The sequence below is a fragment of the Mesoplodon densirostris genome, chromosome 10, assembly GCF_025265405.1.
Source record: "Mesoplodon densirostris isolate mMesDen1 chromosome 10, mMesDen1 primary haplotype, whole genome shotgun sequence".
NCBI lineage: Eukaryota > Metazoa > Chordata > Mammalia > Artiodactyla > Ziphiidae > Mesoplodon > Mesoplodon densirostris.
Genome location: NC_082670.1, coordinates 23,116,572 through 23,131,378, shown reverse-complemented (window position 1 = coordinate 23,131,378; position 14,807 = coordinate 23,116,572). Strand labels below are relative to the sequence as shown.

Sequence of the window (14,807 nt, the reverse complement as noted above, 5' to 3'; positions counted from 1 at the left end):
TACTGTTGCTCTAGAGAGGGCTTTGGGACAGCGGAAATCATGTCCTCAGTGGTAGAGTCAAGGCTTTGACCACAAACTCTGCTGTGGACCGGGAGTATCCTTGAGCACATTACTTAGCATCTCTGTACTTTAGGTTCCTTAAAATGGGGTCATTAATCGTTATCTCATGGGGCAGTGCTGAGGGGTTTTAGGTACAAAGCAGGGGTTCAGTAACTCTTGGTGTTCCCTGACCAAATTAGGAAACTGCTGTTCCTCACTCACTCACCCTCTTGCTGATATGATTTCTGTCTCACCTCAGGTTCCTAGAGGTGGGCACCAGCCAGCGGCTAGAAACAGGGTGAAGCAGAAGGCAGACAACGCCTTCAGAGCCCCAACCTGGCATTACTGAACAGTGGCTGCTGAGCCAAGGGTGACCAGGTTCCTGAACTCTGTGGCCTAGGCTTGGAGGGAATCAAAGATGTTCTCAGTTGTGAAAGAGGAGAATTTGGACAGCAGGACAAAAAAGGAGGACAGCCCCCTGGAGCAGATAACTTTGCCACTGGAGGCCACATCAAACCCTGGGGGCTTTTCAAAGTCTCTCCATCTGCTCAGTCACTGGGAGGTAGATAGCCCCAGGAAGGAGCCCAGTCAGCCTTGGGGGCCAGACCAGGAGCGGATAAAGCTAAAAAGAGACATCAGGGAAGAGAAGGTGTTTGACCTGCTGAAGCCAATTGAACCTGTACAGAAGCTGCTTCCTCAGGTGGATGAGGAGGCCCTGCAGGAAGCCGTGAAGGGAGAATGCTGGTGGAAGGCGTGGGTGAAGGTGAGGAGACCAAGCAGGAGACAGAGGGAGGGACTGGGTCCTGGACTCCAGGAGCTCTTTCATCCATTATCCTGTCTACAGAACAAATGGAATCTCAAGAGTGTTCCAAGCTGAACAGCACCCAGGAGAAGAGGTTTCAAGGACTTTCTTTCAGACTCCACACTACCCTGGCATCCTTCAAGGAGTACTTGCTGAAATTCATCAGAGTGGCAGCCTTTTTCCTTTGCATTCTTCCTACTTATATTCAGCATATACCCCTCCTTTCTCCCCCCACATTGTTCTTCCCTCCTCTCCATCCTTCCTTTCCTGGCTGTACATTAAAGTTGCTGGCTTTGTACTTGTCTTTTCCTATTTCTCCCTTCCTTCCATGTTTTTCTTTTTCTCATAGTTGTCTGAATCTTGAGACTGGATGTCTGTCTGTCTATATACAGACTCTCTGAATCTCCTGTTCTTCCAGAAGCCAGTCACCTCTGAGGATGTGGCAGTGAATTTCAACCAGGAAGAGTGGGAATGTCTAGATGCCAGTCAGAGGGTCCTCTACCAGGACGTTATGTCAGAGACCTTCAGAAACCTGATGTCTGTGGGTAAGAGGCTGGGGTTCCTCACAAGCCCTCTGTCCCAGGCCTCTGGGACATCTTGTTTCCCTGGGCAGGTAGATCAGCTCACAATTAGCTTCACTGATTCTTGGTTCTATATGTTCCAGGTATGCAAGAGCTGGGTTACTAGGCTCAGGGTGAAAGAAGAAGTGAAAGCTTGCATGAAGGCAAAGATAAGGCTTGTGACATGATGATAATGTTCTCAAAGTATGCAAATCTGCCTATTCATCCAACTAGTATTTACTGAGTCACTCCTATTATGTACCAGGCACTTTGTTAAGAGCTGGCCTTTTGCTGTCTCCTCCCTACCCCTAAGTGTCCCAGATTATGGCTCTTAAACCAAAGATAATGGAAGAAGGTAGCCTGTCGTCCCCATCAGGTGTGAAGGGGCCGAGCCTGGGACCTCAACTCTTCCTCTCCTTCCCACTCCCCAGTCAGAATCTTTCTGTCTAATCCAGACCTGATCGCCAAGTTTGAACAAGAAGAGAAACAGTGGAGAGCAGATCTCCGTCCCCCAAATGGAGAAGGCCTTCATTCAGGTAAGAATTGCAAAGGAGAGAGGAGGGTGAAAAGGACCCAGGACATGCCTTGGGAGGATGGAAATGACTAAGAGGATCGGGGTCTGCATACCCGCCCCGAGCCTGCATCCTTCCTGCCTGGTCAGACATGGAGCTGGAAGAAACCTTGACATCATCTGCTCAAGTCCCCTGGCTTCAAGAAGATGAGTATCTAAGCCATTCAGGACAAATGAATATCTTCAGTTTCTAGAGATGGAGAGATTCCATGTCAGTTGCTTATGTCAGTGATACCACCTTGATTAAAAAGTCCTTTCCGGGACTTCGCTGGTGGTCCAGTGGGTAAGACTCCATGCTCCCAATGCAGGGGGCCCGGGTTTGATCCCTGGTTGGGGAACTAGATCCCACACGCATGCCGCAACTAAAAGATCCCACATGCTGCAACTAAGATCTGGCGCAGTCAAAATAAATAAGTAAATAAATTTTTTTTAAAAGTCCTTTCCAAAAGAAAAGAAAGAGAAGGGAGATGAGCTTGATGCTGAGTTGGAGCAGGGGAGACTTGTTCTTAAGAGTAGAATAAGGACTTGAGAGAAATTTAAGTCTGAGCTGACCACATTCCTGGTTTGCCAGGACAGTCCTGGTTTATGCTTCTCATCCTAGCTTGATTGTTAATAGCACCTCCCGTCACTCAAGTGTCCCAATTTGCATGATATATTATGAGGTCACCTGTGGGTATCTGAGGTGTCTGGGAATACGAGCAAAATTGAAAATGAGAGGAATTAACACACATGGTAAATCAACTATACTTCAATTTAAAAAAAAAGAAAATGAAAGGAAATGGATTTCAAGAAATGTGGTTAAAATTTTGATCTCTGATATTGTTGGAAGATTCCAGTTAAATTTTTATTTGCTTTTAATTGGAAAACCCAAAAGTTTATTCTTATCTCTGGCCTCTGAGGTCTAAGAGTGAGCGTGAATGTCAGGTGGGAGAGGGAGGGCAGAAAGAGGGGAAGTAGCTTGGACTGAACAGAGAGCTTGTGTCGGGGTTGTCGTGGTGAATCTCACTATTCTTCCTCATTCCCTACAGGAGGCAAGAGAGAGGAACTTCAAGAACAGAGTCAGAGTTTGGGAGATGAGGGAAATAGCGATGACAAGAAGGTCTCCCTTGCTCGCAGAAGGGCAGGCCCATCCTCTGCTCCAGCTGGGTCCCTGGACAGGACACCAGTGTTCCCAGCATCCTGGGCTGGGCCACCCTTTACCTGCCATACCTGTGGCAAGTGCTTCAGCAAGCGCTCCAGCCTCTACAACCACCAGTTTGTTCACAGCTGCGGCCAGTGCGGGAAGTCCTTCCTGAACCCCAAGGACCTCAGCTACCACCGGCGCAAGCACCTTGGGGAGAGGCCCTTCTGCTGCTCGCTCTGTGACAAGACCTACTGTGATGCTTCTGGACTGAGCCGTCACCGCCGTGTCCATCTGGGTTACCGGCCCCATTCGTGTCCCTTCTGTGGGAAGCGCTTTCGGGACCAGTCTGAGCTTAAACGCCACCAGAAGATACACCAAGGCCAGGAGCTGGGGGCTGGAAACCAGAAGCATATCGTGAAGATTCCAGACAACACAGGTGGATTCCAGGGGCTGGCAACTGCAAACAGTGCACCAGTGGCTGGGACCCAAGGACCCTCATTTAAAACCACCGGTCCCGAGGCTCAGACCCAGCCATCTATAGACAGGAGCCCAGCACCTGCAACCAAGAACCAGGTAGTCACTGGGAAGGCTCAGCGCCCAGTCGTTACAACCCCAGAGCCTGTGACCAGGACCCAGGCAGCCAACACGAGAGCCGCCTGCCTGGATACCAAGTCCAGCTCTCACCCAGGAAAGCCTTCAAGACTCAAGGTCTTCTCTTGCCCTCATTGTCCCTTGACTTTTAGCAAGAAAATCTGTCTCTCCAGCCACCAGAAGGCCCACTTCACAGAGCAGTCCAACCGCTGCTTCCACTGCGGCAAGTCCTTCACTTTATTCTCTGGGCTGGTCAGGCACCAGCAGACTCACTGGAAGCAGAAGCTCTACTGTTGCCCTATCTGCGACGTCTGCTTTGGGGAGAAAGAGGACCTTTTGGGTCACTGGGGGGGCTACAGGGGCAAGGGGCTCTGCCTGGGCAGTCCCCATAAATGCTGGGCGATCCTGAGTCAGTGGCTTGGCTTCTTTCCCGATGCCTCCACTGTGGCAGGGGAGGAGATGGATCTTTGTCCTGGATCCATACCTTCAGGAGAGGGAAGGAAGGGAGGGGAGAAGGCAGCAGAGGAAAGAAAGCAGATAAGGCAGTGAAGGTGTTGGAGTGTAAATAAATGGCCTTTCCACCCGAGGTCTTTCTCTGTTTGGTTTTCCTGAGGGCTAACCTCCAGGGTAAGGAGACGGGTAGAGGAAGAGAGAGGTGAAGGAATAATGAAGGAAATACAGAAAGGAAAAGAGGTGGCACATGGAAACTTGTAGTATTATTAATTAGCACCCAGCTTGTTTCTTTGTGTCTGATAGACCATCAAGTAGTAGTTGTTGAAGAAAACAGTGGACACTCCAATAGGTATGAAGATGGGAGAAAAAGGATGAGTGGGGGAGAGAATCTGAGGGACCCATCTGGACCAGATGTAGAAAGGAGGCGTTTTAAAGCAGGTGTGTGGCCCAGTTCTCATCCCTTGCTCCCCTGGCACCTCGGTAGGCTGCCGGGGCAAGATGGAGCTCTGGCCAGTGTTCTGCGGGTTTCTCACCATCTCCTGCTTTTGGTTAGGGCTCCCCATGTCCTCACTCTGCAGGTCACTTGGTGCTGTCTTGGATGTTTTGGACTTTTCCTGCTCCTTCCCAGCAGGGCTGAGATCTTGGAAGAAACGACCACCATTTGCAAAGTTGGTGTGCTATAATTTGCAGTGCGGAGGTTCCTGGTCTCCAGTTCATGGCAGAGACCCTCTTGTCTGTGTTACTCTGCAGCACAGGTGCCCTCTGATGGAGAGAAGAGCAGCTGCCTGGCTGTAACCAGAGAGGACTTCCAGATGGAAGATACACCAAGGAGTAGAAATATGTGGGCAGCATAAAGGAGGAGAGGAAGGAAGGAGCTGGGGAAAGGGAGAGACAAAGTAGATGACAGAAGAGAAGTTGATCCTATTTGGAATTCAGAGCATTCCTGCAAGTACAGATTGGAATGTCCCCACAGCAAAGAGGCCAGTGAGTGTGCAACTTGATGGATGCGACATCCCCGAGGACCAATCTTTGGGCCAACCAGGCTCTTCTCCACCCTGCCAAGATGTGACATCATTCAGAAGGGGTTTCCTAGAAGGAGGAGAAAATAAGTTGAAAAAGCTGTCAACAGTTTCTATCATGAAACTGTCACACCAGGGGGAAGAAAGGCCCTGTGGAGTCATCTAGTCTTGGAGGTGAGGCCCAGGACAGCTGCTGTAGGGAACAATCGAGAAAGGAGGCCAGCTGGAGTGGGGTTCTTGCTTTGGAGCACGAAGGTGGAGGAGGAATCCTCCCTCCAGCCAGGCTCACCAGCCCTTCCTTTCCTTTGGGATTTTGATCCCTCAATAGCCCCCTCTTCCCCTTGCTGTTTCCTTGGTTTTTTGTTTTGTTTTGTTTTGTTTTTTTGCTCTCAGCTTATAAGAAAGAGAAGAAAACTTACTTAGCTCTTCAAGAAATTGCCCTGAAAACAAAGAGAAATAGGTGATGAATGGAAGATGACTAACTCCTCCCACATCCTCCCTGTGGAATTCATAGTCACCCCCCCTCCCTTTCCACTAAGGGACCCCACAGATCTCAGTAAGTGGTTCTCTTCATGAATTCTCTGAGGAGCCTGGAGTTGGCCATGTGGACAGAGCAGGAAGGAAATTCCAGCTCTGAATCTTGAGCCCTGGTTCCATCCACCCTCTTTATGTTTCCCACTCAGGGCTGGCTTGATCCCCTGCTGCCCAGTGGTCCTGTTTGCTGCCCCAGCACTGCACCTGCTAGTCTTCTGTGTAGCCAGTTGTAGCAGATGATCAAGGCCACCAGGGGTCCAAGAACTGGCACAATTACAAACAGGGTTATCTTCCAGCAGGGCACCCTCAGGAAGTGGGGATCTGAATCGTTTGCCACAGAACAAACAGGATTAACATGTGTTCCCCTTTGTGTCCCACCCACCCCTCTCCATTTATTATTGGGTTTCTTTTGGGTGGTGGAGGGGGGAGGTTCTTAACCTGGGTTCCAAAATAGTTTGTGGATAGAGTCCAGGGAGTTCATGAATTTGGATGAGAAAAGCATTACATTTTTATTTGCACTAACTTCAAACTGAATTTAGCATTTTCTTACACTAAAAATGTAACTAACAAACCAGTTACCAGCAGTACCTGTGACTTTATCACCAATGGAAACCACATTCCCCTCAGAGTTGTTGCAGAAATCTCAGAATACTGTTTATCAGTATTTTGAAATCACCAAATTATTAGACCTGCTGCTACATCTTATTACTTAATGTATATTTTTGTTAAAGAAACATTTGTTACTTTATCACAAATTTGTTTATATTTCGAAAACTGTTTCAAAACAATGGTTTTCTTTGTAATCCTATGTGTTATATTATGCGTACAGTTCAAAACATTCCGGGAAGGGACGGGTCCATGAGGCTTCACCAGATTGCCAAAGAGTACAAAAAGTTAAGACCTTTGTTATTTGAATCCTGTAAAACAAAGATCCTGTTCCTCCCCTTTGAGTTGCAGACTGTGTGTGTTGTTTTTTCTGCACACTGATTAAATGCTAGCGTGGAGCCGGGGCACCTCCAGCCTCAGGAAGAGAGGCTGTTCAGGAAGGCTGCTCAGAGCAGGGACCATCTTATAATTTCTGCAACATCCATTCAACAAATATTTGGGTGCCCTTCTGTTGTAGGCATTGTCATTAGGCACTGGACAATCTGCAGTGAACAAAAAGGACAGAGACCATGTCCTAGGGCCAACATTCTATTTTTTTTTTTTCTTCGCTGCACGGCATTCGGGACCTTAGTTCTCCCACCAGGGATTGAACCCTCACCCCCTGCAGTGGAAGTGCAGAGTTAACCAGTGGACCACCAGGAAGTCCAGGCCAACATTCTAGTGGGGTTTGATGTCTTCCTCTTCCCCCAAGACGCCTTCCCTTCCCTGAGGAGTCACATGTAGTTACTCATTCTGTACTGTGAAAACTCATTCCTCTGTGTGCGTTGTCGATGTATATGTACTTTGTTCTCCAGTTAATTTATGTATATGTATCACCTCCCCAACTAGACATCAAGTTGATGTGCAAAGGATCTGTTTACCTCCCCTTTGTAATTCCTGAAAAGGGAAGTAATGTACATAAAGTACTTGTAATTCCTAGAATGTTAACATTTAGGAAGCTGTTACAGTGCCAGGTACATGAAAGCGTAATGTAAGTGTTTGCTATTATCTAACCCATCCTAGGTGCAGATGATGACATTCAAAGAAAGAACAAGAGAGGGAGGAAACCAACCAGAAGCCAGGGGTCCTTACGTCCCCAGGTAACAGGAGCCGAGTGAAGCACCAAGCTGATCTGGGGGGCTGGGTACCCCAGGACTTACCAAAAGTCCGGTGGAGATTCTCTGAAAGAATAAATGGAAAGGGATTATTAGTATGGCACTCAAAACGATCTTTTCTCCTCTGAGCCTTTGTTATTTAGTCACTTTAAATTGTAAGTGACGATGTAAGCACGATGGAGGAAAGGAAGCTGTAGGATTTTACTTCTACTCTGGCTGAAGGCAGGGAAGAGGAATGAGACTCTATGACTGGTTATAGGAGTTTTAAATAGTGAAGTTCCCACTCGAAGGGAGCACAGGGTATTGGGACAGAGGCAGAGATGGTCTGAGAAAATGACCTGGAGGGAGGCATGGGGAGGGAAGGTGCCTGGAACTCACCTATCTCTGCTGGAATTTTTCCTAAAATAGAAAAAGGTGACATTTTTAGTTCCAGCTCAGGCACTAGATGGGGCCCCTCCACACCCGTTGCCTTGGGCCTTTGTGCAGCGTGTTTCTCAGTAGCCCATGAACATCCTTAGAGTGAGAAGAGCACCAGATTTGAAAGCAGGAGTTCAGGCTCATTCCCTGGCTATTGCCTGGGTTAAATATTGGGTTAAAGAATGCGGAGAAGCTCAGTAGACAGCGATGTTCACCAATGCCAATCTAAGGTTTTATTACCGCCCCCACTGCTCTCTGCTCCTTTTCTTGCTGGTTCTCAGTTCACAATGTCACTCCACCCTGCTGGGTTGTCACTTTGTAAATCTAAAGCTACTTCCCATCTGAATGAGGAAGGAAGGAACTAAACATTTAGTTGAGCAGCTGCTTTGTGACCGGCTCTGTACTAGGTGCTTTACATAACACTATGTCCTTTAATCCATAACTTGTAGGAGGGAGGGTGTTATCTCTACTTGACTCAGACTAGGCAACTGAGGCTTGGAGAGTTCATGTCATTGTCTGAACTGGATCTAAACCCAGGCTGGCCAACTCCACTGATCAGGTTCTTTCTGCTCAGCCATGTGGGCTGAAGATCTTTCTCATGTGGGAGAAGAGGTAACTGAGTATCTGGGACGAGGTCAAGGGAAGAGAAGATCCCACCAATATCCCCCCTCATATACTCCAAGCCCTCCTTGCTGCTTTATCCTCTTAGGAATGGGAGGGGGAGGAGAATTGGAGGTCCTGTGGGCTTTGGCTTTGAGAATGCTTGGTGGCTGGGAGAAGTCGCAAAATGAAAGCTCTTGGGCACTAGAGAGGAGCTTAAGACAGTTGAACCCGTGTCCTCAGTGTTGGATGGAGAAGGAGGAAACAACACCTACTATGTGGTAGGGACTTTTACTTACAGTATCTTTATTTAAACCTAGTAGCACAGACTTGCCTGATTCTGAAGCTCACACTCCCCCAGTTGCATGAGCTGCTGTGTATGTTTCAGGGGCCAGAAGATAGGGGTTTAGGCCTGAGCTCTGCCACTTATAAGCTGTGCCAGCTTGAGTAAATCTCTGAACCACTCCAGGCCTCAGTTGCTTCCTCTCTAAAATGGGGCTATTATATATCAGCCCTACCTCATAGGGAAATGAAAGGTCCTATTATCTAAATGATATTTACATTCGGTAGGATGTAAAACTTGTCATTATGGAGTTCTGAACCCAGAAGTCCCTCAAAAATAAACGTTAGCTGACCAAGCTCCAAGAGACCAGGCACTTCAGGGAAGGGTCCCCAGCCCGCCACCCTCCAGCCTGTACCTCTGAGTCTGTGCTGCAGGCAGAGGAAGACAAGGCCCACAGTGATCTGCAGGAGGAGCACAGGCAGAACCGCGATGAGCGCCAGCACTCCAGGGTTGATCCAGTAGAAGGGATCTGAAAGGCAGAACCGGGGGCCCAGCACTGTGTCATCAACACCCAGCACGGTGCCCACGGCTCCATGAGTCAGGGCCAAAGAAGATGACTCAGAACTAACACCTAAGCTTAGGTTTAAAGGAAAAGTAAGTGGTTGTTTCTGGGAAGGGCCAGTGGTTTAGAATGACAGGAGTCGAGGCTGTATACTGGGCCAGTCTTGGAGAGTTCTGAGAACCACGAAAGGGACTTAGATCTGATCCTCAAGGTCACGGGGTACCCTGAAGCATTTCATGCTGAGGAGCCAAGATCTGATTTACTGACTGCAGGACTGGAGGAGGGGGGCGAAGGCAGTCAATTAAGAGGCCATGGTAATGGTGAAAGTAAAACACATGACGGGGCTTCCCTGGTGGCGCAGTGGTTGAGAGTCCGCCTGCTGATGCAGGGGACACAGGTTCGTGCCCCGGTCCGGGAAGATCCCACATGCCGCGGAGCGGCTGGGCCCGTGAGCCATGGCCGCTGAGCCTGCGCGTCCGGAGCCTGTGCTCCGCAGCGGGAGAGGCCACAACAGTGAGAGGCCCGTGTACCGCAAAACAAACAAACAAAAAAAACCACATGAGCCTAGGACAGTGGTGGCGGTGTAGGAAGTCAAGGGAACTTAAATAGGAAAAAAAATACATATTTTCAGTAAACTTTAAGCTGAAATTTAGTGTTTCTTTCAATTATGTTTGTAGGCAACACTCCACAACCATATGAACAGAACCTGAGACTTTGTCATCCCTAAAAATCACAAATATCTTCATATCACGGTACAGAAATCTCAAAATATCACTTATGTTCATTTTGAAATGACACTATTATTAGGGCCACCCCATATCTTACTTTAATATTTTGATAACTGTATTTCAGTACAAGTATGTTTTATGCATTTCAAATATCCTTCTGAGAAGGGGTTCATCGACTTTACCAGTCCAACAAAAGGGTGCATGACACAAAGAAAAGTTAAGAACCTTTCTTCTGGAGCTTTTGAGAAAGTACGATCCGCCAAATCGGTAACTGAGAGGACAAGGAGTGGGAAAGATAAAGAGACAGGGGATGACCTTTGGCTCTCTGGTGCCATCTATTGCCCATTCTCGAGTCGGCTCAGTGCCCCAAAGCTTTCCCTGTATAATCTCAATGTGCAGGGCCGGCCCTTTTCATCTTGTTCTCTGCGTTAGGGGGCTAGATAAAGATACTGCCATCAGGGTAGGCATTAAGTCACAGCAAACAACATCAAACTGGTTTCTTAGGTATAAATACCATCCTTTAAGCTGCGGTTTCAGGCTCTTGTCTGTTACTGTGTTCCCCAGGAGAAAACACAGCCAGCTCTACTTTCAAAGTTCTCATTGGAAGTTACCTGGAGCAACATGGTTTAACAATTACATATTTTAGTTCCTTTTTTTGTACACCTTTTATATTTTAACAAAGGGTTAGGATCACAAAAAGAGAAAAAGAGACATTATGAGACTTCTGATGTAAAGTGATATGAACGAAGTATATAGCATCACCTATGAAATATGCTTGACAAAATAAATCAAACCTGAATCTGATTGTTCATATCCTAATCTATAAGTTTACAGAAAATAAAGGGTATGGAACACTGTATTAAACAACATGGGAATGAAATCAGCAAAATCTAGACTGTGGGAAACTCTACAGGGCGAATACCGACCTGTGGATCTTGTTTGGATTGGATTCAAGCAAGCCAACTGTAAAAATATATTTATAAAACAATCATAAAAATGTGAACAGACTGGGTATTGTTAAGGATTTTTGTTAAATTTTAAAGATGTAATAATAGTATTTTGGTTATGATTTTGTTTTTTTGTGTGTGTTTTTGAGTTTTTCTATTTGAGACATACAGTTTTGAGGATTTAGCAATGACACGATAATGCTGCCTAGAATTTGCCGGAGGAATTCATTTGGGGAGGATGGTGGTGAGTGGGGTCTAGTGAAACAGGTGGCCTGTCCTTGGGTCATAACTGTTGCAGTCAGGTGATGGGAACTTGGAGGCTCATTATAATAATGTCTCTACTTCTGTATATGTTTTAAAGTTTCACAATGAAGAGTTTAAAGGTTTAGAGACAACTAGTAATAAAATCACAAAACTGACAAGAAAAATACAAAGTTGGAAGGAGAGATTAGAAACTCTTTAGAGAAAGAGGGGAAGTAATTACACCTGAAACCTGGCAATCACATAGTTACTGCATTTCAGTCCTAAATTTGTCTCAGCTTCCTGGATCCTCATGCTAGGTGGGTGGTCCATCATAAAACTCTCTTTTTTAAAAGACTCTTAGGCATGCAGATTATGAGAAGGGAGAAGAGGGTCGGAATGTGGAAATCCACCCAAAGGATAACTTTACTTCTCCCCAGGCAGTTCATTTGTTTGTTTGTTTGCTTGTTGGGGTGGGGTGGGGATGTACTGGGGGAGGCAGTTATTGAGCCAGGAAGCTACTGAACAGGAATGAGGAAAATTGGAAAACTGGAGAGATCCTCACTATCAGACTTCCTTGCAGGTAACCCCCCCACCCAGTGAAAACAGCTGTATGAAGAACATTCTGTGACACACAAAGCTGTTTTCACATCCCTGAGATCCATCTCTAGAAATAGTGCTTTGTTATCCTTCATACAATGCCATCTTCTGGTCCCAGTACTGCAACAGTGGCCCTTGAGATACAAAAGTGATCAATTGTCTGATGTTTGCCCTGCAGGTGGGGAGGAGGGAAGGGAAATGACCTGAGGCCCAGGCTTCAGAATTTTTTTGTTCCTCAATTAAATAGCAATTAATTTTCAAATCTCCCCCTCCTTGTCGGTGTCTTAACCCCTCGGGGATAAAACAAAAAAATAAATTTCAAAGTCATCCCTCACATAAAACATACATACCACAAACGAAATTCTGGAGAAAGGAAGCAGTGGAGGTAAAATCTATAGGTAACATCTCTTTCTATGATTATATTCAGACATTAGTTCTACTTGTTTAATTCCTTGCAACTATGTTTACCAGGAATATATTGTTTAATAATGTTCCTCATCTAATAAAACACCACAAACACATCAACTGAGGAATTCACTGTAATAGGATTTGATCAGTTTGACTCCTTAGGAATAAGGCCCTTGTTTATAACAAATAAATGAAAAGACAATCCAAAGCAAAACAAGAAAGGAAAAGGTCCACTTGGATACTTTGATTAACTTTCAGGTAAGTCATATTCCCCTCTAGTAGCACAAAATAATCACAAATTGATTATTTTGGATTTTGCTGCCTACATTTTTCATTTTTTCTATTTAAAAAAAATTTTAATTTCTCTATACATACCCACAAATGTGCATGTTATATATACACTTTTATATAAATGGATAAATATGATGATATGGATAAAATTATGGTCTTTTTTAGTTGGATTACACCCCATCCTCCCTTGTCTCCCCCAAAGTGAACCGTATTAACTTTCTTATGGATATCTTTATATGTTTCTCTGATATATAAAACGTAAGGTTTTGGTTTTGTTCCCTAGATTCTGTAGCTTGCTTTCATCACTCAACAATACCTTGTAAAATGCCTCCAAGCTGTCTGGAATGGCCCTAAAACAATCTTAAATGGCTGTATGATATTCACTGTATGGGTAACCGTGTTTACTCAGTCACTTCCCTACTCATGGGCACAGTCTCTGATTCTGGCTTCCTTACATCATTACAGAATAATGATGTAACAAACAATGTGAGCATATGAATTCCCAGAGATACTGATGTGCGTATCTCTATGGAGTTAATTCCCAGGAATGAACTGTTTGGGTTGAAGGATCTCATCTCAATTGAGAGAATGACTGAAGCCTCAAAGGGAGGTCCTGGCCACCCAACAGACAATACCTACTACTATAGACACTACTCACCTTCCACTTTCAATTCTATTGCTGCCTCCTCTTGGTAAGAATGATCTCGGAAGAAGCAAGTGAAACCTCCTTCATCCGAGAACCTTACATTCCGGATCCTGAGGGTCACCTTTCCCTCCCCAATAGTCTCTTTCAGCAGCTCCGTGCGGCCCCGGTATTCAGGCGCCTGCTCTTCATCTTGGTCCTTGCCATTTCGGTAGAGATGAACCACCCTGGAGAAGGGGGGTCGGTACCATCCCACCTCCATGCCTGTAGCGTTCTTTCCTGGAGATATGCGACAGGGCAATTCCGCTTCATCCCCCACCAGTGCCCGGATGGGCTGCCCTGGTCCCATTACTCTGAACTGTCCTATCCAAGACACAAAAGAAAAGAAACTGAGCATCAGAGCGAACCTTGACAAACAAGCCCTTCATGGGAAGGGCTGCTTCAAAACAGGGAAAGAAGAAGACACTTGATTTTTAAATAGAATTCTAGAGCCAGGGAGAAGCTCAATTTTTCTTAAAGGTCTCTGGTTATAGAGATACCATGAGTTCCCTGGACAGAACATTCTAGCATGTGGTCATCCCAGCCTTTAGGTCCCACCTTGGAATGTGGTCCAGCATCTTGCAGTTTAACTGTCCCGTGGGCCTCCCTGTTCAGACTTGGCCAACTTGATCCTCCTTCTCCCCTTAGAGGTTTTGCTTTGGTTGTTCCTCCACCACCACCTCTCCATCACTTCTCAGCCCTCTGTACTTGTTCACACCCTGGTCCCAAATTCTTCTCCTCTGAGATCTTCCACCCTAGAGGTGGAGGATCTTCTTTCCTTCTTTCTTCCTTCTTCTTTTCCTCTGTATCTTCAACCCTCTCTACAGCTCCTGGACCCTGCCCTGTACATGTTCCCAGTCTTTTTTCCTCTGTGGGATATATCTCCTTGTCAGACTTGGAGCTACTAGAAGATGAAGCTGGTTTCTCCATTAGACCTGGAACCATCTCCCGAGGGAGTATATGTTCTGAGCCTTCTCTGTTAGGCGGCTCCCTGAGATTGGGAATCTGTCTTCGGAGAGCAGGGATCCTCTGTAAAAACTTATTAGTGCCTGATAGTGTGAAACAGAACTCTCAAACATGATGAGACACTACAACTCAACAAACATTTATCATGATTTATCATGGGGCAGGCACAACTAAGCATATTATATACACCTTATCTAATTGAACCCTGACAGCAACTCCAAGAGGCTGTTATTAGGATAGTCCCCGTTTGATAGGTGAGAAAGCAAAGTTGGAAAGGTAGGTAAGACCAAGTTCAAAGAAAGCCCTGAGTTAAGGTCACATGATGGATTTGGGTCCCCTTCTGAAGGCCGTAGGGAGGCGCTGGCGGTATCTGTGGGGAACCATGTCAGCACATCTATGTTTCGAAAAGGTAACATGCATGGCAACTTGAGGGTGAGTTGAAGGAGGTGAGCCCAGGGAACTAGCCTTTCTGTTCTCAGGGTCTCCCCAGGTCAGGAATAAAGAGAAATCTTACCTGCAGAGATGGAAGACAGCTGGAGGAGGAGGAGGAGGGAGGGGAGGCAGCTGGGCAGAGAGGAGCTCAAAAAACTGGCCATCTCCACTGTCAGTGGGGAAAGAGAGCCCCTGCAGC

General features: G+C 46.3%; 2 protein-coding genes across 5 annotated transcripts; one reads left to right on the top strand and one right to left on the bottom strand.

Moving 5' to 3' along the window:
- The first annotated feature begins 201 nt into the window (after positions 1-201).
- Positions 202-7,399, top strand: ZFP57 (ZFP57 zinc finger protein). 4 transcript variants are annotated; one of them, XR_009533530.1, is made up of 5 exons: positions 202-802; positions 1,260-1,386; positions 1,833-1,937; positions 3,001-5,332; positions 7,361-7,399. XR_009533530.1 is itself a non-coding variant. In XM_060109247.1 (4 exons), the coding sequence occupies exons 1-4, from the start codon at positions 458-460 to the stop codon at positions 4,233-4,235; spliced, it is 1,809 nt and encodes a 602-aa protein (XP_059965230.1). In that variant the 5' UTR covers positions 202-457; the 3' UTR covers positions 4,236-6,383. The 4 variants fall into 4 exon arrangements, 3 of the variants coding, with proteins under 3 accessions (XP_059965230.1, XP_059965231.1, XP_059965229.1); XM_060109247.1 differs by lacking the exon at positions 7,361-7,399 and having other exon boundaries at positions 1,263-1,386; positions 3,001-6,383; XM_060109248.1 differs by lacking the exon at positions 7,361-7,399 and having other exon boundaries at positions 1,857-1,937; positions 3,001-6,383.
- MOG (myelin oligodendrocyte glycoprotein) lies at positions 5,480-14,772 on the bottom strand. Its single transcript, XM_060109249.1, has 7 exons — positions 14,691-14,772; positions 13,187-13,534; positions 9,168-9,281; positions 7,831-7,851; positions 7,498-7,518; positions 5,897-6,013; positions 5,480-5,598 (listed from the first exon to the last, which is right to left on the bottom strand). The coding sequence occupies exons 1-7, from the start codon at positions 14,770-14,772 to the stop codon at positions 5,480-5,482; spliced, it is 822 nt and encodes a 273-aa protein (XP_059965232.1).
- Positions 14,773-14,807: the final 35 nt, after the last annotated feature.